Genomic DNA, 23,157 nt, shown 5'->3' with positions numbered 1-23,157 from the left:
TTCATACATCGACCGCCAGTTTTACAATTTTGCGTTTTCCGTAGATACCTGTATGAGTATCGTGACTTAGGACCTATTAGTGAACACATGTTACCCTTATACGAGGAATGTGTGGTTCACAGGCAACTTCGGAGCTATACGCCGTGTTATCGGCCAGTTAGCTTGGTCGTGGCTCCAACAATGCGTGGTGTACTAGTAAATGGCAACACTCCAAACGATTGCTCCAGCATTTACCCGCAGCCCAGTTGCGACAATGTCGTGTATGACTTTGAGGAGTCTCCACCGAGGACGCTTGCTGATACACATCTCTGTTGATAAAGTACGTTCCTTACCCACATATGCTGAATTAGGTAGTCCAGATGGGATGAGCACATTGTTATCTGCGCAAGGGCTTCCACGTGGCCCTAAAGTGCTCTCTGGTGCTAGCGTCTCACACACAGTGAATAGCGTTAGGCCTTAGAGTAGTCTCCAAGTAAACCTAAGTTTTCGACACCATTACGAACTCTGTGCTCAAACCCGTTGTCTCACATCCTTCCATGAATTTGGCTCTGCCAGTTCCATTCGTTACAGTAGGGTACTATGAACAACTGGTACGTGACCCATGTTGAAAACTACACCAATATGATGCGATGAGATCATCAACGATGGAGCACAATATCGTACTGAAAGAACATACGCTGACAGAAACTGTCACACCGTAAACTCGTTGACTCCACGTTGGGAAACTGATACATAGGTACTTCCAGATCTGTGGCATATGTTGATTAATTCAGTTTTATGCGAGCTTATTTCCTTTATTTTCAGTGTAAAGAAAAGTCATTCCTACAGATAAGGAATAAGCATTAGTATACAATGTCTATGGGATGAGTCTCACTTTACTGTAACTTTTCATATGGAAATCGCAACACACGTGACAAGATAACGTTGAAAGTTAATATACAGGGTATTACAAAAAGGTGCGGCCAAGCTTTCAGGAAACATTCCTCACACACGAAGAAAGAATATATGTTATGTGGACATGTGTCCGGAAACGCTTACTTTCCGTGTTAGAGCTCATTTTATTACTTCTCTTCAAATCACATTAATCATGGAATGGAAACACACAGCAACAGAACGTACCAGCGTGACTTCAAACACTTTGTTACAGGAAATGTTCAAAATGTCCTCCGTTAGCGAGGATACATGCATCCACCCTCCGTCGCATGGAATCCCTGATGCGCTGATGCAGCCCTGGAGAATGGCGTATTGTATCACAGCCGTCCACAATACGAGCACGAAGAATCTCTACATTTGGTACCGGGGTTGCGTAGACAAGAGCTTTCAAATGCCCCCCATAAATGAAAGTCAAGAGGGTTGAGGTCAGGAGAGCGTGGAGGCCATGGAATTGGTCCGCCTCTACCAATCCATCGGTCACCGAATCTGTTGTTGAGAAGCGTACAAACACTTCGACTGAAATGTGCAGGAGCTCCATCGTGCATGAACCACATGTTGTATCGTACTTGTAAAGGCACATGTTCTAGCAGCACAGATAGAGTATCCCGTATGAAATCATGATAACGTGCTCCATTGAGCGTAGGTGGACGAAACTAAAATGAGCTCTAACATGGAAATTAAGCGTTTCCGGACACATGTCCACATAACATCTTTTCTTTATTTGTGTATGGGGAATGTTTCCTGAAAGTTTGGCCGTACCTTTTTGTAACACCCTGTATAAAACATCTACTCGTCTTTGTAAGTCTCAGGTTCATCTCCATAAAATCTACAAATCTTATTTTGGCATCAGAACATGTAGATCTGAGGGCAGAGCAACGGAACTATGACTGTGAAAATTTAATTTTGAATAGAAATACGGTACGTGGAGCTCACGCTGGAGGATCTGAAATCCTGCCTATCCGGTATATGGTACATTAACCAGTTTGTTTGCGAGAAAGTAATGCGTTTCCAATGAGATTTACATATCCCATGTGACTGCAAAACAAAAATGACTCAGATTAAAAATGACAGCCCAGAAAGTAACTAATTTCTGTGTTTAGTCTTGCAAACAATCGCTGTTCCAGAGCTGCTACTGTGGTCAGAGAGCAAATGAGCATAAAGTTTAACGCATCTGGCTTTCAGATAAAAGCGCTTGAAAACTCACAAGATAGCACTTTCCTGACATCTTTTACTGATATGAAACCCCTCAACTGACATGGTATTACTTTCACAAGTACACTCTGGCAATCACTGTATCTTAGAGTGGACATGAATTGTGATGATAATTCAATTCATTGGCTTACGTATGCGAACGAAACGCTAGTTTGTTCTGCAACCTGTTACTATTAAGATAATGATCAAACTTGCGATGTGCCATGTAAGACCGTATCTCACCAATTTTGACAAAGATGCCTCTGCAGCACACAACTCGCGGTGTGCAGTGCGAGTACAGAAACACATTCATAAAGGTGAAGAATGAAAAATGAAGAACTAAACTTAACAAATGATAAATGAAAAAACAAGACAGTAACTATGCATCATTAAGCCATAACAACAATACAACATTACATAAAGTTCTCACAACTAGACAAGTTCGCAAAATATTTGTTAATAATTCTCCTGGGCAGCATTACTTTTCTGGACACTTGTTTCAATTATGAGAGAAACATTATGTTGCATTATAAAAGTTCTACTGCAAACTTCAGCCATAGTCAATATTCAAACAATGAGAAACTACACAGTTACAAACACAAAAAACTGGATTACCTTAACACTTGAGTTCGTAATCCTTCCATTAATATTTGCTCAACATCTTCAATATTCCTCAAAAACATTATTACAAAATCCTTTTTTTTAAATAATGCTGCCTCCACTGCATGGCAGGCAGCTTCCATCCTTTTCAAACCGAGTACATTGCGAGACTGTCTAACATACTGTGCCTACTACTCTCTTCAAGAGAAGTAACCTCTCTGACCAACATCTGTGATCTCAGGAACAGACAAAGACTATGGTTATGTCGATACTATGGAGGTTGGGTACATTTTTCAGATTCGCAACTTCATTCATAATTATGGCCAAAACATCTCGAAAATCGTCATGACAAATAGGACAGTTACCTTTCAATGTGAAGATGTAGCTTATCGCCATCTTTCGGATTCTGAGAAGAATCGAATTAGTAGCAGGACGGACATCGGATCACAATGCCAATAGATTGCAAAGACAGTTGGATGTAGTCCAGAGGCTGCAGTGAACGTGAAGACGAGACAGTCTCAAGAGAAAAATATGAAAAGGAGACTAGACACGTGTCCCTCGAGAAGGACTATACGGTATCTCGAGAATATTTTAGGATTGTTCGACTGACTCTATAGACTAGATGACTAACGCTAGCTGAAATCCCGTCAGAGGTTACAGCCAGGGTGCCATTACTGGAAGCTGCGTTGCGACTTCGTGTTGTTGTGTGTCATCAAGGACTAGCGTGGCATAGAGCTTTAGTCAACTGGGACACTGAGAGGCATTCTGTGCTGTTCGATGGTGAGTCTGACTTCCGTTTGTGGCCGTCAGATCAACATAAACGTGTCAGTAGAAGACCTGGTGTAAAGTGACAGGAAGAAGCATTTCACGGGACTACTTCAACAACTCCCGGAATCGCAGTGTGGAGAACTGAAAAATGGCTGAAATGGCTCTGAGCACTATGGGACTTAACTTCTGGGGTCATCAGTCCCCTAGAACTTAGAACTAATTTAAACCTAACCAACCAAAGGACATCACACACATCCATGCCCCACGGGACTACTTCAACAACTCCCGGAATCGCAGTGTGGGGAACTGAAAAATGGCTGAAATGGCTCTGAGCACTATGGGACTTAACTTCTGGGGTCATCAGTTCCCTAGAACTTAGAACTAATTTAAACCTAACTAAGCAAAGGACATCACACACATCCATGCCCGCGGCAGGATTCGAACCTGCGACCGTAGCGGTCGCGGGGGTCCAGACTGTAGCGCCTAGAACCGCTCAACAACTCCGGCTGGCAGTGTGGGGAACTATTGGTTGTGTCAACAATATTATAAGTAATTGTTGGAGGGATGGTAAGCCATGTTCTCATAACCTTCACGACTAGGGTAGAAAATGACGTCAAAAATGGTTCAAATGGCTCTGAGCACTGTGGGACTTAACATCTGAGGTCATCAGTCCCCTAGAACGTAGAACTACTTAAACCTAACTAACGTAAAGACACCACACACATTCAGGCCCGAGGCAGGATTCGAACCTGCGACCGTAGCGGTCGCGCGGTTCCAGACTGTAGCGCCTAGAACTGCTCGGCCACTCCGGCAAGCCAGAAAAGTGACATCATCCAGCTGGATAATGCATGACCACACAGTAAATTTTACACCAAAATCGTATTGAGGGAAATATACACTCCTGGAAATGGAAAAAAGAACACATTGACACCGGTGTGTCAGATCCACCATACTTGCCCCGGACACTGCGAGAGGGCTGTACAAGCAATGATCACACGCACGGCACAGCGGACACACCAGGAACCGCGGTGTTGGCCGTCGAATGGCGCTAGCTGCGCAGCATTTGTGCACCGCCGCCGTCAGTGTCAGCCAGTTTGCCGTGGCATACGGAGCTCCATCGCAGTCTTTAACACTGGTAGCATGCCGCGACAGCGTGGACGTGAACCGTATGTGCAGTTGACGGACTTTGAGCGAGGGCGTATAGTGGGCATGCGGGAGGCCGGGTGGACGTACCGCCGAATTGCTCAACACGTGGGGCGTGAGGTCTCCACAGTACATCGATGTTGTCGCCAGTGGTCGGCGGAAGGTGCACGTGCCCATCGACCTGGGACCGGACCGCAGCGACGCACGGATGCACGCCAAGACCGTAGGATCCTACGCAGTGCCGTAGGGGACCGCACCGCCACTTCCCAGCAGATTAGGGACACTGTTGCTCCTGGGGTATCGGCGAGGACCATTCGCAACCGTCTCCATGAAGCTGGGCTACGCTCCCGCACACCGTTAGGCCGTCTTCCGCTCACGCCCCAACATCGTGCAGCCCGCCTCCAGTGGAGTCGCGACAGGCGTGAATGGAGGGACGAATGGAGACGTGTCGTCTTCAGCGATGAGAGTCGCTTCTGCCTTGGTGCCAATGATGGTCGTATGCGTGTTTGGCGCCGTGCAGGTGAGCGCCACAATCAGGACTGCATACGACCGAGGCACACAGGGCCAACACCCGGCATCATGGTGTGGGAAGCGATCTCCTGCACTGGCCGTACACCACTGGTGATCGTCGAGGGGACACTGAATAGTGCACGGTACATCCAAACCGTCATCGAACCCATCGTTCTACCATTCCTAGACCGGCAAGGGAACTTGCTGTTCCAACAGGACAATGCACGTCCGCATGTATCCCGTGCCACCCAACGTGCTCTAGAAGGTGTAAGTCAACTACCCTGGCCAGCAAGATCTCCGGATCTGTCCCCCATTGAGCATGTTTGGGACTGGATGAAGCGTCGTCTCACGCGGTCTGCACATCCAGCACGAACGCTGGTCCAACTGAGGCGCCAGGTGGAAATGACATGGCAAGCCGTTCCACAGGACTACATCCAGCATCTCTACGATCGTCTCCATGGGAGAATAGCAGCCTGCATTGCTGCGAAAGGTGGATATACACTGTACTAGTGCCGACATTGTGCATGCTCTGTTGCCTGTGTCTATGTGCCTGTGGTTCTGTCAGTGTGATCATGTGATGTATCTGACCCCAGGAATGTGTCAATAAAGTTTCCCCTTCCTGGGACAATGAATTCACGGTGTTCTTATTTCAATTTCCAGGAGTGTATATCGCCGGACGGGGTGACCGAGCGGTTCTAAGCGTCACAGTCTGGAACCGAGCGACCGCTACGGTCGCTGGTTCGAATCCTGCCTCGGGCATGGATGTGTGTGATGTCATTAGGTTAGTTAGGTTTAAGTAGTTCTAAGTTTTAGGGGACTGATGACCTTAGAAGTTAAGCCCCATAGTGCTCAGAGCCATTTGAATTTGAAATATATATCTGGAGATGGGTCTTGCCCTGATGGAGCTCCAAAAAAATAAAACAGGTGTTGTGGAACCCAAAGAACTGACCCAACCACAACAGAAATACATGGGAGGACACTAGGAAGGGCATAAAAAGCGAAATGAGAAATTCGAATTCAGGAACTGAAAAAAAAAGTTGTATCTTTACTGGCTTCCTACACAAACCTCTGTCTCATAGTAATCACTTTTTGAAACCGCTTTCATACGAGGACGGGCGGAAAAGTAATGTCCTTGAGTCTCTTCATGTTAAACGTCATCAGGCTTTTAAATAAAGCAGATGGTCTTCATATACTACATCTTTGTCCTTTGTGTCTACGTTCTTGCAGCCCACTGCCGCTAGAGGGCTCCGAATTGTAGCATATAATTTGATTGCATGTATCGTTACTATGTTGGTGCATGACAAACAACGTGCTGTAACACATTTTCTAATTCCATGATTTTGTACGCACGTGGAGAACCCTCTTCATCAGCATGGCCATGTCAATCACACAAAGCGATGCCACATCTAAAACAATCCAACGCGTTATGTTCATTATCATTGACCATCCTCCATACACTCCCGACTTGGCCCCATCCGATTTTCATCTGTTTCCACAACTTGAAGAACACCTTCGAGGACTTAGCCTTGACAGCAAGCAGACCTGAGCTGACTCCAACAACAAAGTGAAACATTATACAGTGATGGTCTCAACAAATTTGTCTCTTGTTGGTAGAAATATGTTTATCGCCAGAGTGACAATGCTGAGAAATAAGTACGTAGACATGAAGAGTGAAGATGTAGAATATTAATGATGTTTGTTTTAATTAAAAAAACCTTAAGAGAGTTCACATAAAATATCCGGAGGCATACTTTTCAGTGGGCCCTTTTTTCATATTTTTCGCTCGATTTCGCGTTTTCTTGTTCCAAATCACGTAATGATAATTTTGAACTGTATGTACCACCACTATGAAAGTAATGTCTTGCATAAGTTTGTTTCATTTTGCATTCCTTGACGATACAGTTCTCTCATCCACCAATGCACTTTTCATTTCGGTTCCCCATTGTTTTCGACGTTATATGTCAGTATGAAGGCAGCCACTGCATGTGTCGTATTCATGTACGTGGTATCACACGCGTATTCCACTCCACAGGCGTCTCTAAGCTGGCAACGGCAACGCAGTTTCCCGTCCGACGAATATAGCGATCACGCACGAGCGTTCTTCTGCGATGCTGGACATCTAGTGGCAGCCTTACAGCCCAACTGCACTAGAAGCCACTTTGCTACTTGACACTACACAGTTTATGCTTTTGTTCAGAGAGCCTCGTTCTTGTTGCTACTGTATTAGGTGGACTCTGTTGCAGCATTATGTGTAATGAGTCTTTATATGCTTGGAGAAAGCTACTAGTTAATTAAAGCTTTTGTTTGCTGTATTTGCTTGTTCACCCATCATTTCTGCTCCTGTCCAGCTTTCCTACGATGACAGCAGCTCCACCCCTCTGTAGCCCTGTTCTCCTTAATACTGTGTACGAAGTCGTACCCAACAACGATGCCCTCTCACACACACAATAATCAGCGATCAGCAGCAAATACCTGCCGCAAATGTGAAGTTGCCTGTCGACTGAGCGTGGCTGCTGTCTTCAATCACAAACTTGTCGCGCACGAACTCTTTTGTGCAGCAGCCGCTCTCTGTTGATATGCAGTTTCATGTGGCTGCTCAAGAAACATTCGATACTGCCTCGAGCTCTGCGACGTATCCGGAAATCTCCGGCTCGTTCCACCGCAAGCATCGTTTGCACAGCCCTATAACATTCTCTGCTCCAACTTGTCCTTCTTCCTTTCGCTTCGCATAAAACTGCCCAATTCTTGTTTCTCCAGCGGTGTCGACTTAAGAGCCGGACAGACGAGATTGCTTGCCATGTTACAGGTGCCAGCAGGAGCTGCGTCCCCTGGCGCCGGTGGAGATCGTGGTGCGGCCGCTGGATCCCATGGCTAGCGCGGCGTCGGCGGCGGTGGCGGGAGCAGCGGATGGCGTGGCCAAAGTGCGGCGACCGGGCGTCGACATGGACGCGCAGCTGGCCAACCGCGAAGTGCAGCTGGCCGTGCGGCCGCCCTCCGTGGTGGCGCAGCGGCGAGGCTCCTCCATGCTCGCCATCACCTTGCCGCAGACTCGCTGGTGAGTCCCAACATCACCAGCCGGCCTCCGCGGACGAGTTCGCTAACGTCAGCGCTTGATCCAGAGGACGAAAGTCCAAACTCTGGCCACAGAACTTACAAAGAAAAAAAATAAAGAAACAAACGACGCACCACAAAGAAATTATCCGAACGGAACGAAGTTCGGTAGATATTATGTACATATACACACAATCAAATGGCTACAGTTTTGGAAAACTGGATCATTTATTCGGGAGAAACAGCTTCACAATTTGAGCAAGTCAATAACGCGCTGTCCACCTCTGCCCCAAATTCAAGCAGTCATTCGGCTTGGCATCGGGTGGTAGTGATTTGGATGGATATCGTGCCTAATTCTGCCCAAATGCAGCGTTAGATCATTAAAACTCCGAGCTGGTTGGACGGTCCTGCTCATAATGCTCCAAATACTCTCAATTGTGGGAAGATCCGGCGACCTTGCTGGCTGACGTAGGGTTTGGCAAGCACGAAGACTAGGAGTAGAAAGTCTAACCGTATTCGTGCAGGCATTATCTTGCTCAAATGTAAGCCCAGGGTGTCTTGCCATGAAGGGCAACAAAATGGGGCGTAGGCTATCGTCTACGCACCACTGTACTGTAAAGGTGAAGCAGATGACAAACAAAGAGGTCGTGCTATGTAAAGAAATGGCACCCCACACCATAAATCCTGGTTGATGAGGTGTATGGCGAGTGATAATTGCCGCCCGGGGTTACGAGCGGTTCTAGGCGCTACAGTCTGGAACCGCGCGACCGCTACGGTCGCAGGTTTGAATCCTGCCTTGTGTGTGATGCCCTTAGGTTAGTTAGGTTTCAGTAGTTCTAAGTTCTAGGGGACTGATGACCTCCGAAGTTGAGTCCCATAGTGCTCAGAGCCATTTGAACCATTTTTTTGAGCGGTAATTAGGTTTATACTCCACCGTTTTCTGCGGCATCTCCAGACACGCCATCGGTGGTCATTGGACGCAGTTGGAAGTGGGACTCATCATTGAAGGCTATTCTTCTCCAGTCAATAAGATTCAAGACCGAAACCGCGTCTGGACACGCCTTGGACAATAGTGGTATACAAACCTGACTGTCACCTCCATATGGCCCAACAACTATGAGTGATGGCCTTTATTACTGACAGACCATCCTGGGCTTATATTTCAACAGGATAATGCTTGCTCATACACGGCGAGAGTTTCTACCACTTATATTCGTGCTTGCCAAACCCTTCCTTGGCTAGCAATGTTGTCACATTTCTTTCTAAGTCAGAGCTTTTGGAGCAATATGGGTAGGACCCTCCAACCAGCTCGTGAGTTTGACGATCTAACGCCCCAGTTGGACAGAATTTGGGGCGATAACCCTCCGGTGGACATCCAGCACCTTTATCAATCAATGGCAAGCCATATAGCTGCTTGAATAAGGGTCAGAGGTGGACCAAGACCAACGCGTTATTGACCTTCTCAGTTTGTGAAGCTCTTTCTCTTGAATAAATCATCCATTTTTTCTGAAATCAGAATCATTTGTTTGTATGTATATACACATCGCACCCATTCAGATAATTCCTTCGTGGTGTGTGTGTGTGTGTGTGTGTGTGTGTGTGTGTGTGTTTGTCTTAGAGTGATTTGCATCGCCAGTATTTAGCGAGTGAGGGCAGTAAAGGTGCTGGATTCCATTTCATAATCATCAGAGCTTGTACCAAAGTCCAGTGTTAATTTACAAACCTCTCCACCGAAAGACGTGGTGTCATGTCACGTGATATTGTTGGTAGCGATCCATCCGTCACATGGAAATATTATCCCGGCTAGCGGCACCCTTCGTGCTGTTAGAGAACGGTAGGTTACCTGCCTTCATCGGTTTTCACTCTGTGGCATCTGCCATCACGATCAAAAACAGAAACACGAAAATACCATTTATACACACTTATCACAGTCACCTACCCAGGACGGTTATACTGAACAATAAAATCTCAACTGAAATCAATTAATCAGATACTTTTCACAAGTCCGCAATCCATACAAGTTAATCATTACACCATAAATACACGCAAGAGAAGTGCGTAAATTCGAACGCTCAGAATCCAACGAAATGACCTCAGAATGTAAATCGCTCATTCCAAAATGATTAGCATTAGCCATTCGTATGTAAAACTGAAGGCCTTATCACGAGAGACGTTTGTAACATCACTTACTCAAGGTCTAACGAAGGAAATTTGATAATGCGAAAAAACAGAATTTCCATGTAACAGAATCAGAAATACACTATGTGATCAAATGTATCCGGACACCCCCAAAAACATACGTTTTTCATATTAGGTGCATTGTGCTACCACCTACTGCCAGGTACTCCATATCAGCGACCTCAGTAGTTGTTAGACATCGTGAGAGAGCAGAATGGGGCGCTCCGCGGAACTCACGGACTTCGAACGTGGTAAGGTCTAACGGAGGAAATTTGATAATGCGAAAAAACAGAATTTCCATGTAACAGAATCAGAAATGCACTATGTGATCAAATGTATCCGGACACCCCCAAAAACATACGTTTTTCATATTAGGTGCATTGTGCTACCACCTACTGCCAGGTACTCCATATCAGCGACCTCAGTAGTTGTTAGACATCGTGAGAGAGCAGAATGGGGCGCTCCGCGGAACTCACGGACTTCGAACGTGGTGAGGTGATTGGGTGTCACTTGTGTCATACGTCCGTACGCAAGGTTTCCACACCCCTCAACATCACTAGGTCCACTATTTACGATGGGATAGTGAAGTGGAAATTTGAAGGGACATATGCAGCACAAAAGAGTACAGGCCGACCTCGTCTGTTGGCTGACAGAGACCGCCGACAGTTGAAGATGGTCGTAATGTGTAATAGGCAGAGTAGCGTAAACATTGTACGATTGAACAGTGGTAAAACGTTACGTGGAGTGAGGAATCACTGTACACATTGTGGTGAACCGTTGGCAGTGTGTGGGTATAGCGAATTATCGGTGAAGGTAATCTGCAGGGTGTGTAGTGCCATCAGTAAAATTCGAAGGCGGTGGTGTTATGGAGTGGTCATGTTTTTCATGGAGGGGGTTTGCATCCATTGTTGTTTTGGGTGGCACTATCACAGCACAGGGCACATTCATGTCTTAAGCACCTTCTTGCTTCCCACGGTTGAAGAGCAATTCGGGGATGGCAACTGCATCTTTCAGCAAGATCGAGCACCTGTTCGTAATGAACAGCCTGTGGCGGAGTGGTTGCATGGCAATAACATCTCAGTAATTGACTGGCCTGCACAGAGACCTGACCTGAATCCTATAGAACACCTCTGGGTAGTTATGGGAAAGCCGACTTTGTGCTACGCCTCACCGACCGACATCGATACCTCTCCTCAGTGCAGCACTCCGTGAAGAATGGGCTGCCATTCCACAAGAAACCTTGCAGCAACTGTTTGAAAGTATGACTGCGAGAGCGGAAGCTGTCATCAAGGCTAAGGGTGGGCCAACACCATTCTGAATACCAGCATTACCGATGGAGGGCCCCACGACTTCGTAAGGCATTTTCAGCCTGGTGTCTGGATATTTTTGATCACACAGTGTACGTATTTCCATGTTGTGATTTATTGCTATATAGAGTACGGCGCAGGAACTTCCTTATTTAAAAAAAAATCATAAAACGGAATGTGTTGGAGATATCAATTTAGTTCTCGTTTCTTTAAATAGAGGTACATTTAATGTTGTACTGAAAATGATATCTTGAAGGTGGCCTTCATTCTGCTCAGTGCATTTGGAAATTGGAAGTATCCGTCCATTTTCTCCACCATGCCTCTGTCTATGTTCGTAACATCAGCACGAAAGTGTTCCACAATCCACCCAGGGTCCGTGTATGATTGGTATAAACCAAGAATTTGAGATAATCCCATAAGAAAAAGTCGCAGGGGGCTAAATCTGGCGAGCTTGCTGGCCACTGAAGATCGCCCTTCGAAAATATGAGACGGTCGGGGAAGTGTTCATAGAGTCATTAACGTTCGTGCCGTGTGAGCCGCGGCGCCGCCTTCTTGTAATCAGACATCCCCCACATCCACTTGTTCAAGTTCTGGAAGAAAAACCTCCGCAATATCTCGAAATGATGTTCGGTGGTGACCGTAATTATCCTACCGTTCTCCGAAAAATGGCGGGCAAATAATGCCAATTTTGGATAACGCGCACAAGTCACGCATTCTGTATGTAGGGTTGAAGGTCTCAGGGATTCGCACCAGTCCAGTATCGTATTTTTTGTTTATTCATTTTTCCAGACAAGTGAAACTGTGCGTCGGCGTTAAGAAAACAAGAGCGCCATGAGGCACGTTTTCGATCAAAGTTTCACATGCAGCGTTTAGTTAAATAAAATCGCACAGATGAAGTATGTGCACCACTGCCAGTTTTTATGGATGAAATTTCAAGTCTTCACGAAGAAGTCCCTCACTGTGCAATCATAAATTGCAAGAGCGGCTGGATATTTGCGTGCAGATCTCCTGGGGGGGAATTCGAAATCACCAGCCTTATTTTCTCGCCGTTTTCTGGTGTTCTGGCGGTTCTTTAAGGTTCTGGTTTCTTTTTATACACACTACCAGTAACCATAAACGAAGACACCACAAAACAATCTATTTTCGATCAGGAACACGAGCTGCAAGCGTGATATTAAATTACTCCCTGAATGCAAGTTGGGTTGCGATGACCGAACCGCCATTGGAAAATCAAGTCTTCACGGCGAACGAGCGGTCCTCTCTCGACCACTGCATGATTGCAACTAAACCAAACTTAAAGAAAAAGTTAGGTCCAGCCCTTTTGAATGAGCTGAATCCCACACAGCAATATACCTCTGCTTAAATGATTGCTCTGCCTGGACAACAAACTCTTTCCACTGAGCCGGCCGGAGTGGCCGAGCGGTTCTAGGCGCTTCAGTCTGGAACCGCGCGACCGCTACGGTCGCAGGTTCGAATCCTGCCTCGGGCATGGATGTGTGTGATGTCCTTAGGTTAGTTAGGTTTAAGTAGTTGTAAGTTCCAGGGGGCTAATGACCTCAGATGTTAAGTCCCATAGTGCTCAGAGCCATTTTGAACCTTTCCACTGACCTCGTAGTGTTGCACAGCACCTCAATCATCAAAATGCAAGTATCGGGTTGCAACGAAGTGGCCAAAGCAAAGTGGAACAGAACCGTATACAGATCTAACGGAAGCATCTTTATGTATTCAAGCACTCAAATATCAAACGCCACGCTACTTATACACGCATCAAAAACAGTTTTGCATCACCCCGGTTCCCAGAGCCCCTGAAGACAGATGTTGACTTTGGATATAGCATCACAGACACAATCCCTTTGACTGTTCAGAGATGTCACTAAACTCGCCGAAAGAAAACAACCATGCATGAGCAGCGCCTATTAGACGGAGGGGGTCCAACAGCCGATCAGTTCCAGTCATTCCACAAGGAAGGACTCTCAACAAGGGAAGTGTCCAGGCGTCTCAGAGTGAACCAAAGCGATGTTGTTCGGCCGTGGAGGAGATACAGAGGGACAGGAACTGTCGATGACATGCCTCGCTCAGGCCTCCCGATGGCTACTAGTGCAGTGGATGACCGCTACCCACGGATTATGCTCGGAGGAAACCTGACGGCAACGCCACCATGTTGAATAACGCTTTTCGTGCAGCCGCAGGACGTCGTGTCACGACTCAAACTGTGCGCAATTGGCTGCATGATGCGCAACTTCACTCCCAAAGTGCATGGCGAGGTCCATCTTTCGCAACCACGACACCATTCAGCGCGGTACAGATGGGCCCAACAACATGCCGAATGAACCGCTAAGGATTGGCATCACGTTGTCTTCACCGATGAGTGTCGCATATACCTTCCACCAGACAATTACAGGATTACACTGCCAGTTTCTGGATGATATATATGATTCTATGTATATAGACTGAGCAGCGAGTGAAAATTTCTACCAAGGCCAGGAATCGAAGCGGGTCTCCTGCTTACTAGGCCCATGTGCAAGCCCCACTAAGTCACCTTGGTAGTGCAGAGTGCACAACTGCATGGATTACACTGACACGCCTCCCTCTTTTGTGTCATTTCTTTGCATAGGTAACTACACCTGGGTTTCAGGCTGGATCCCCTCCCCCCCCCCCCCCCCTGCTCCCCTTCCCCATTTACGTTCGATGCTGAGGTGCTATTCCAGAACATGGAGAGACTCAACAGTATTCTATTCGTGTCTAAGAAGGAGTTTAAAGCAGACTGAGATGGCAGTGAGAATCTGGATTTAGAAGGGAGCTATGCGAGAGTAATCCGTGCAGTTTTGCGCACCGCTGTGCTAGTGTTGCATAGTGGCTAGCGCACTTGCCTGGTAAGCAGGAGAGCCAGGTTCGATTCCCGCCCTTGGTACTGATTTCCACTCGCCGCTTCAGTCTACATACCTAAAATCACGTCAGTAGGAGACGAGTAAAGTCTCTGAAAAAAATCAAATGTGTGTGCATTCCTAAGGGACCAAACTGCTTAGGTCATCGGTCCCTAGACTTACACTCTACTTAAACTAACTTATGCTATGAACGACACACACACCCATGCCCGAGGGAGAACTCGAACCTACGGCAAGAGGGGCTGCACAGTCCGTGACATGACGCCTCAAACCGCGCGGCCACTCCGCGCGGTCAGAGCATTTGATATTGTGTCATTTCACATATATATGATTCTCCTTAATACCTGGCGGTGAATAAACGACATGGTTACTAAATTTAAACCAAGAACACTTCAGACGATATAAACGAAATAATTAAGGTATTGTCTATGAATTCTTTCACTTGGACACGTAATGTTCGTCATCTACATGGAAGCATAACTTGATAGGAGACTTCTTGAGCTATCAAAAAAAGGTTCATTTCACAATGCAGGGATGTGTAGGGAGTAACTATTTTAGGAAGAAACAAAGGCTTGGATGCAGTACGCAGATCCTATAATAAGACTGAATACAGTTTGTGAACGCAGTATGGTATTTCACAGTAAGCACTTTTTAGTGGATGCAGGTTCCAATAATAGTGATGCAGAGATGAAGCACCAAGCACGGATACACTAGCATGGAGAGAATCATCAAAACAGCCTAGGGACTAAAATCCACAAAAATAACAAGTGATAAATATGTTTTTTTTTTTTTGTAAAATATTTAAAGAATTTTGCTGCCCACGATGTTCCGCGCTGATACCTGGCGTTCTCATTTTCAGGTTGCTCTCGAATGGCAACCCAGATGAGAGACTCCCTGCCGGCAAAGGCGACGCGGAGGCAGCTGCTGCGGCCTTCAAGAAGAAGAACCGCACGCTAGGCGAGTGAGTACACCTGAGCAACCACGATGCACGCACTTTCACTCTTTCTTTCGCAATCCATTTTAACAATGAATACCTTTCGCAACATGTTACCTGTACTTGAGTAATTCATTTTGCGATATCTAATTGTTGGGCGTTCAGGTCTATTTATTCATAATACTGTGAAACGTACTTTCCTGCACCCAACCCCTAGAGTTCTCGCAAGTCAAAGGGTATATTAAACATGTGACCTGACCACGTTTCCGTCCACGGGACACCTGTCGCATTAGCCTGTGAATTGTTCCGGTAACTTTTAATATTTATTAATTGTAGGCAGGATTGTGGTCAGTGTTGTAAGTTACATTCTAAACAGCAGCTGGTTATAATTTCGAAAATAAAATATTTATTAATCCTTAACTTAATATCGTCAGAGACGTAACGTCGGATACCGTCACTATCTAGATTACGAAAGTGCTAAGTCGGCCACACCTCGAACTGTTCAAAGTTCTATTCGAAGCTATTCGAAGAAGCTCTGTGGAGTCCCACACAATTCAGATCACAGTTAGAGCCCATGAAACTGTCTCTAAACTGCTCGACCAAAATATTTCAGTCATTTCCCCCATTCCGATTCTACTAGTTTTTATTCTTCCGTAAATAATTTCTGTCAGTGTTTTGCAGTCATTACTTATTAAACTGATAATTCGGCACTCTTCACACCTGTGAGCAGTTGCTTCCTTTGGAACTGCAACTATTATCTTCTTATTGTAATACGAGGGAACTTCCGCTGTCCCATACACCTTCTACACCAAGTGGAGCACTTGTCGTGCCTGGCTCTCTAAACGTCTACAGTAGTTCTGGCCTTGTTCGACTTAGGTTCTTCAGTGCTCTGTCAAATTCTTCTCGCAGTATCAGATCTCCCATTTTACCTTTTACTTCCTGTTCCCTGTCTATAAAGTTCATTTCCCTTGTTTAGTCCCTATATACACTCCTTTCTTCTTATCACCATTCCCTTCTTTGCTCAGTACTGATTTTCCATCTGAGCTCTTGATATTAGCAGAGGTGATTTCCTTTCATCCAAAGGTCTCTTTAATTTATTTTATAGACCGTATCTGTCTTCCCCATAGTGCCATAGTTTTCTATGTCCTTACATTTGTCCTCTGACCATTTCCACTTCATCATTTTGCACTTTCTGTCAGTCTCATTTCTTAGATCTCTGTATTCCATTCGCGAGCTTCATTTGCTGAATTTTCATATTGCCTTCTTTCATCAGTTAATTTTAATATATCCTGCGATTTTCAATGACTTCTACTAGGTCTTTTATATGTAGTGTGCTACCTTAACTGTTTCTTCTCTCAAAGCTTCTTCTTTCAGACAATCGTTGTCTAATGCTCCGTTTGAAACTCTCAAAAACATCTCGTTCTTTCAGCTCATCTATGTCCTGTCTCCTTAATTTCATAACTTTTAGCAATTTCTTCAGTTTCAATATAATAATTAATAAATTAATTATGGTCAGATTCCACCTCTGTCTTACAGTTTAGAATCTGGTTCCTATATCTCTGCCTAACCATGACCTCCTTACATTTACAGGGCTCTGGAAGAGTGTTTGTGCCTCTCTACGTGATCTGACTAAATGTGACTCTGGGACACATTCTAAAGTAAACTTAATAACAGAGTGAGATCCGTTTCTTCTTAGAACATTCCACCTACAACACGAATAGCCCCCTCACTGAGTACCAATCGGCGCTGTGCATCAGTGCCAGAAAGGAAATCCTCGGACTTTCTTCATCACAGCTGCTGACTGAAGTAGAGATGTAGGGCATATAAAGCTAGAGGGTCTTTACTTTGCACTGTCTCCATGATTCACAAAATGTGATTTATTATTTGACATTACATATTCTGCCTATAATATAAGATGCGAATTAAAAGGTACTTGCAGATGGAGCTACCAAGTTTCCTACAGCTGAAAACAACTTACTGTGAGAGTTAATAAATTATACTTTTCGTAAAAGTCAATTCATGTGAACACGAGCTCAGCCAGCCGTTTATGGGGCCATGCAATCCTCTCAGATGACTTCAAAGGTCACGGGAAAACAGTCGAACAAAGTATCGACCGGAACCAAATCCTATCGCTCACACCCATGTTATTTCAAAAGCTCCATATATCTTTGTGTTGCTTCGAGAGACATGATACTATCCCACAACGAACTGCTTCGCAGCGGATTCATCGCTGTGAACGCTGTTGTCACCAATTGTATTCCAGACTATTCAACACATTCTCATACGTTTAATGGAATGCGTAGACATTACAGCAGAGTTTCTCCTTCCTTTGCGTAGGTACTCTTACAAAGATTTATAACATTCGTATGTACAAGGATGTGCTGAAAACTAATTCCTCTGAATATTTTTAAATGAAACAGATTTTTTAACATTTTTTAACATTTTTTTTAACATTTTCATGCCTACATATTTATTTCTCAACACAGTCACACTGGCGACGGTCACATTTCTCCCAGTGAAAGCCCAGTTCGTTGGCACCTTCACTGCAGAATATTTTACTTAGATGACGGAGCCACAATCTCACTCTCTGCTTTCGCCGCTTTTGGGAACAGATGAAAATGGGATGGGCCAAGTCTGGACTGTACGGAGGATCATTGATGACAGCGCCCCAAGACGTCTCTTCAAGGAGAGGGTATTCCATGTGTGAACGGTTATAAATTCGACTACAGCACGCTTTTTTCTCGCACTGACGTAGTCACGTTACACACGACCATGTCTTACAGTGCAATTCGGAACCCTACAGCGGCAGAGAGATGCAGCTTGCACCAGCGGAGCGCGAAAGTCGGCCGAGTAATATGCATGATGTGTAACATTTCAACCTATATTGAGAACAGAATTAAAAATTCGGATGCGTTACTTTTCAGCACGCTCCCGCACAATCTGATTTTGTTGTGTCGGCTACTGTGGGAGTTAGCACCGACATAAACAAGGAAGGAGAGAAGTTGCAATGGCCGGTGGCAGGAATCCAAAATGATCTGTAGTTGAATTGTAATTCAACACTTTATTTCCAATAAGAAAACAAAATAACTTCTCTTATGAAGTGGCATCCTGTGCTTCCTAGTAGCAAGTATAATTATCTATTAGTATTCGCAGAACGTAGGCTTGGTATCGTCCTTCAATTACTCTGTACTCATGTTCTCGAAGTCTGTCACCGAATTTGGCCGACCATTGATGGGGCGGCTGGTTAAATCAGCGTTGACAGGGAGTACTGAAATCTGTCTCCTTGGAGGCTGTCCACTCTTTCCATTGTCGCTGCGCTGGCCGGTGTGCAGTCGACGCTTTGCAACTGTAGAGATTTCTACTTCAATATGTTATTCATCACGTTTCCTATAGAATTACGTTCATCTCTTTCATTTAATCCCTCTGCTTCTCTTAAATTGTAAGTGCCGAATACAAAATGTAAAAGCTACTACCAAATAAGAATGCGAATCGTTTATCACTATTCCCTGACAGGTTACGTTTCATTTCGGAGTGCTATCATTCAGAAGTTAATCAATTCTTGCAGTCCGTTTTTAGCTACCTCACTTACGTAAAATCGGTATTTTTTCTGTGTTATCATTAGAATTTATTATTTTAAGGAACATGGAGTTTCATGTACTGCACAGTGCACTTGTAAACTCATATACTGCATAATACACTGAGAAACTTTACAGAAATGCAGTGAAAATCGAATACAAATTATGATGAATTCCTCACTATCGCACTGACTAGCTTTTCAAAAATTGAGTCCTTCTGTCAGCTATAAATAACTGGAGGGTACAGTGCTTAACAAATATCTATCAGTGGCAAAATGTAATTCTACAATCTCAATCAGTGAAAGTATAATTATGCTACTATTTTTTTCTAATTTTCAATATAACTTCAGTAAAATATTTAAAACCTGTTCTTCTATAGGAAAGCTATCATTTATCAAACTCGCATAGCGTTTTTGTACGAAACGTCTGTTTGTTTAATTTTAAGCACATTATTGTTCTACATGTAGGAGAAAGTACATTTTTAACTATGAAGATCTGAAATACTTTTATGAAATATTTTGCTTAAATTTGGCTCTATTCGTAGTTTCTTTTATTTCCTCAGTGGTTAAACTTTTTTTGTAACTAGACACCACAAAAGTTACTAATCAGTGTCCTCTATATTATTTATGTATTTCCATTGGCATCATCGTTTTGGCTATTTCAATCCAATATATTCTCCTTGCGCCCATTTTACACAACATTATTCTACTATTTTCTTCATCTAAAAGAAATATGTTTTCCGAATGTTAAATGCGTTAGTGTATGACTGTGTTTGAATAAAGGAGTAGGTAGGGAGGGACGAACAGAGAGAATAAGCACGCGAAGTGGTTATTTGTTGCATTAAATCTTTAATTTTTCATCATTCACTATGAAAGATATTTGCATAACCCCTTTTTCTGCTTGTCATAAAGTATTTTCGCCGTATTTATTTGTCTAGTAAGCATGTCAATTACCATTGCCTCCATGAATAAAGAATTTGTAGAGCTTACTGAACGTCTCGGAATGAGACTCGAACCAAGACGCTTGCATTTCCAAGCCAGTGCAATACCATTTGAGTCATCCACACAGAGCTCAAAATTCCGGCGGAAGGTAATGACTTGTGTTCGATTTTCGCTTTGGCACAGGTTTTGTCTGCTATCTATAAAGTGGAATATTAATTATGGTATGAATACGTAGGCTGAGTCGTGGAAGAAGATTAATTTACTGAAATGAAGGCACAGATTATTCAGGTGTGAAAGATGATCATGGGTTCTCCAGAAACTAGGGACCAGATATTAGTGGTTATCCTGTATTGACCTGAGCATCTGCTTCATTTTAAGCTAACTGCAAATAAGCTGAGCGCCTCGCAACGAAATAATATTCTCACTTGACTCTTCTACAGATTTCATGAGTGAATAACATTTCTAGAGTTGTAATGCTGCTATGCAACACATCACTTAGTCCTTGAAATGACTGGACAAACTTTGTGCAATTGTTCTAGTGACGCCCTCAGCACGATCCTGTCGGCGCTCTACGCCAAGCTGCTGGTGGTGGTCGGCATAGCTATGCCCATAACGGAGGTGCTCTCTGCAGAGGTGCATGCAAACTACTTCCAGGTGAGTATTTCGGGCCGACTACATGTTACTGCACCCCAAGACATTTTCAACGCAGGAGAGAATTAAAGTCTTGTTGTCATTTCGCAAAGGTGGCAGTGACAAACTCAAGAAGATGGCCCGTTCATTACACGACATTTATTACTTGTAGAATATACTAAACGTATGAGGTCCCTGTAGTTGCACAATTCTTCAGGCTGAAGCTACATGGTAATATGTAACCTCAGCTCCATCTTATATGAGTGACTATAAGGTTACTTCTGTCTGAAACTGAGCAGATTGTTAAACGCGCGATACCTCAATTTACTATGGAGCATCAAAAGTGCTAAAATTTTGCATTATGTTATTATACACAGTCGTACAAAACGTAAGGATTAAAGTAACTTTGGCATGATGCGTCACTGACAAGTGAAAAAGCTCGGTGAAACGTTGACCATACTTACAAGGCAATGGAAAGAAATACGCAATCAAACACAAGGACATTTTTATTGAAAGACAATTATTAGACTGAACTAACCACCACTTTGATGGTCGCCTAGATATTACAAAAGATAGGTCATGGTTCTTAATACCGTGTGTAATTATCATGACGGCAATGGATGCTCTGCAATGTGCTCCCATGTTGACCACAAGCTTGATAAGGACTGCTTTTGGTAGCACGTTCCATTCCTATACCAGTGCGGTTGACTGCTGCTGGATGGTCGTTGGTGCATGTGAACGTGATCCAGTACGCCTCCCTCTAGCGTGTTCAAAGATTTGGAGGTCACTATGCCTTTGCTGGTAGAAGCTGGTAGAAGAAACTGGTAGAAGCCGACCTCAGGGAAGACCGTTTTGGAATCCATAGAAATGTTGGAACACGCGAGGCAATGCTGACCCTACGACCTATCTTAGAAGATAGGTTAAGGAAAGGCAAACCTACGATTATATCGTTTGTAGAGTTACAGAAAGCCTTTCAGAATACTGGAATACTCTCTTTCAAATTCTGAAAGTGGCAGGGGTCAAATAAAGGGAGCGAAAGGCTATTTACAATTTGTACAGAAACCAGATGGCAGTTATAAGAGTCGAGGGACATGAAGCGGAAGCAGTGGTTGGGAAGGGAATGAGACATAGTTGTAACGTATCCCAGATGCTATTCAATCTGCGTATTGAGCAAGCAGTAAAGGAATCAAAACAAAAATTCGTAGTAGGAATTAAAATCCATGCAGAAGAAACAAAAACTTTAAGGTTTGACGATGACATAGTAATTCTGTCAGAGACAGCAAAGGACCTGGAAGAGCAGTTGAACAGTTGGGCAGTGTCTTGAAAGGAGGATGTAAGATGAACATCAACAAAAGCAAAACAAGGATAATGGAATGTAGTCGAATTAAGTCGGGTAAAGCTGAGGGAATTAGATTAGGAAATGAGACACTTAAAGTAGTAAAGGAGTTTTGCTATTTGGGGAGCAAAATAACTGATGATGGTCGAAGTAGAGAGGATATAAAATGTACATTGGCAATGGCAAGGAAAGCGTTTCTGAAAAAGAGAAATTTGTTAACATCGAGTACAGATTTAAGTGTCAGAAAGTCTTTTCTGAAACTATTCGTATGGAAGTGAAACATGGACGATAAATAGTTTGGACAAGAATAGAATAGAAGCTTCAGAAATGTGGTGCTACAGAAAAATGCTGAAGATTACATGGGTAGATCACGTAGAAGGGACTGAGTAGAATTAGGGAGAATAGGAATTTGTCCTCCCCCCATGAACCATGGACCTTGCCGTTGGTGGGGAGGCTTGCGTGCCTCAACGATACAGATAGCCGCACCGTAGGTGCAACCACAACGGTAGGGTATCTGTTGAGAGGGCAGACAAACGTGTGGTTCCTGAAGAGGGGCAGCAGCCTTATCAGTAGTAGCAGGGGCAATAGTCTGGATGATTGACTGATCTGGCCTTAACCAAAACGGCCTTGCTGTTGTGGTACTGCGAACGGCTGAAAGCAAGGGGAAACTACAGCCGTTATTTTTCCCGAGGGCATGCAGCTTTACTGTATGGTTAAATGATGATGGCGTCGTCTTGGGTAAAACATTCCGGAAGTAAAATAGTCCCCCATTCGGATCCCCGGGCGGAGACTACTCAGGAGGACGTCGTTATCAGGAGAAAGAAAACTGGCATTCTACGAATCGGAGCGTGGAATGTCAGATCCCTTAATCGGGCATGTAGGTTGGAAAATTTAAAAAGGGAAATGGATAGGTTAAAGTTAGATATAGTGGGAATTAGTGAAGTTCGGTGGCAGGAGGAACAAGACTTCTGGTCAGGTGAATACAGGGTTATAAATACAAAATCAAATAGGGGTAATGCAGGAGTAGGTTTAATAATGAATAAAAAAATAGGAGTGCGGGTAAGCTACTACAAACAGCATAGTGAACGTATTATAGTGGCCAAGATAGACACGAAGCCCATGCCTACTACAGTAGTACAAGTTTATATGCCAACTAGCTCTGCAGATGACGAAGA

The 23,157-nt window shown here is 44.3% G+C and overlaps 1 protein-coding gene across 1 annotated transcript in view; it reads left to right on the top strand.

The window, feature by feature from the left end:
- Positions 1-579: 579 nt before the first annotated feature.
- Positions 580-23,157, top strand: part of LOC124788531 (proton channel OtopLc-like) — a 132,927-nt gene continuing 110,349 nt past the window's right edge. The window contains exons 1-4 of the mRNA XM_047255802.1: positions 580-590; positions 7,952-8,200; positions 15,426-15,527; positions 20,556-20,670. Coding sequence (XP_047111758.1) covers positions 580-590; positions 7,952-8,200; positions 15,426-15,527; positions 20,556-20,670 — 477 coding nt within the window. The remainder of the gene's footprint in view (positions 591-7,951; positions 8,201-15,425; positions 15,528-20,555; positions 20,671-23,157) is intronic.

Source organism: Schistocerca piceifrons, chromosome 3 (genome assembly GCF_021461385.2).
Source record: "Schistocerca piceifrons isolate TAMUIC-IGC-003096 chromosome 3, iqSchPice1.1, whole genome shotgun sequence".
Classification (NCBI taxonomy): Eukaryota; Metazoa; Arthropoda; class Insecta; order Orthoptera; family Acrididae; genus Schistocerca; species Schistocerca piceifrons.
The sequence above is the reverse complement of the archived record's forward strand: the minus strand, read 5'-3'. Positions and strand labels throughout refer to the sequence as shown.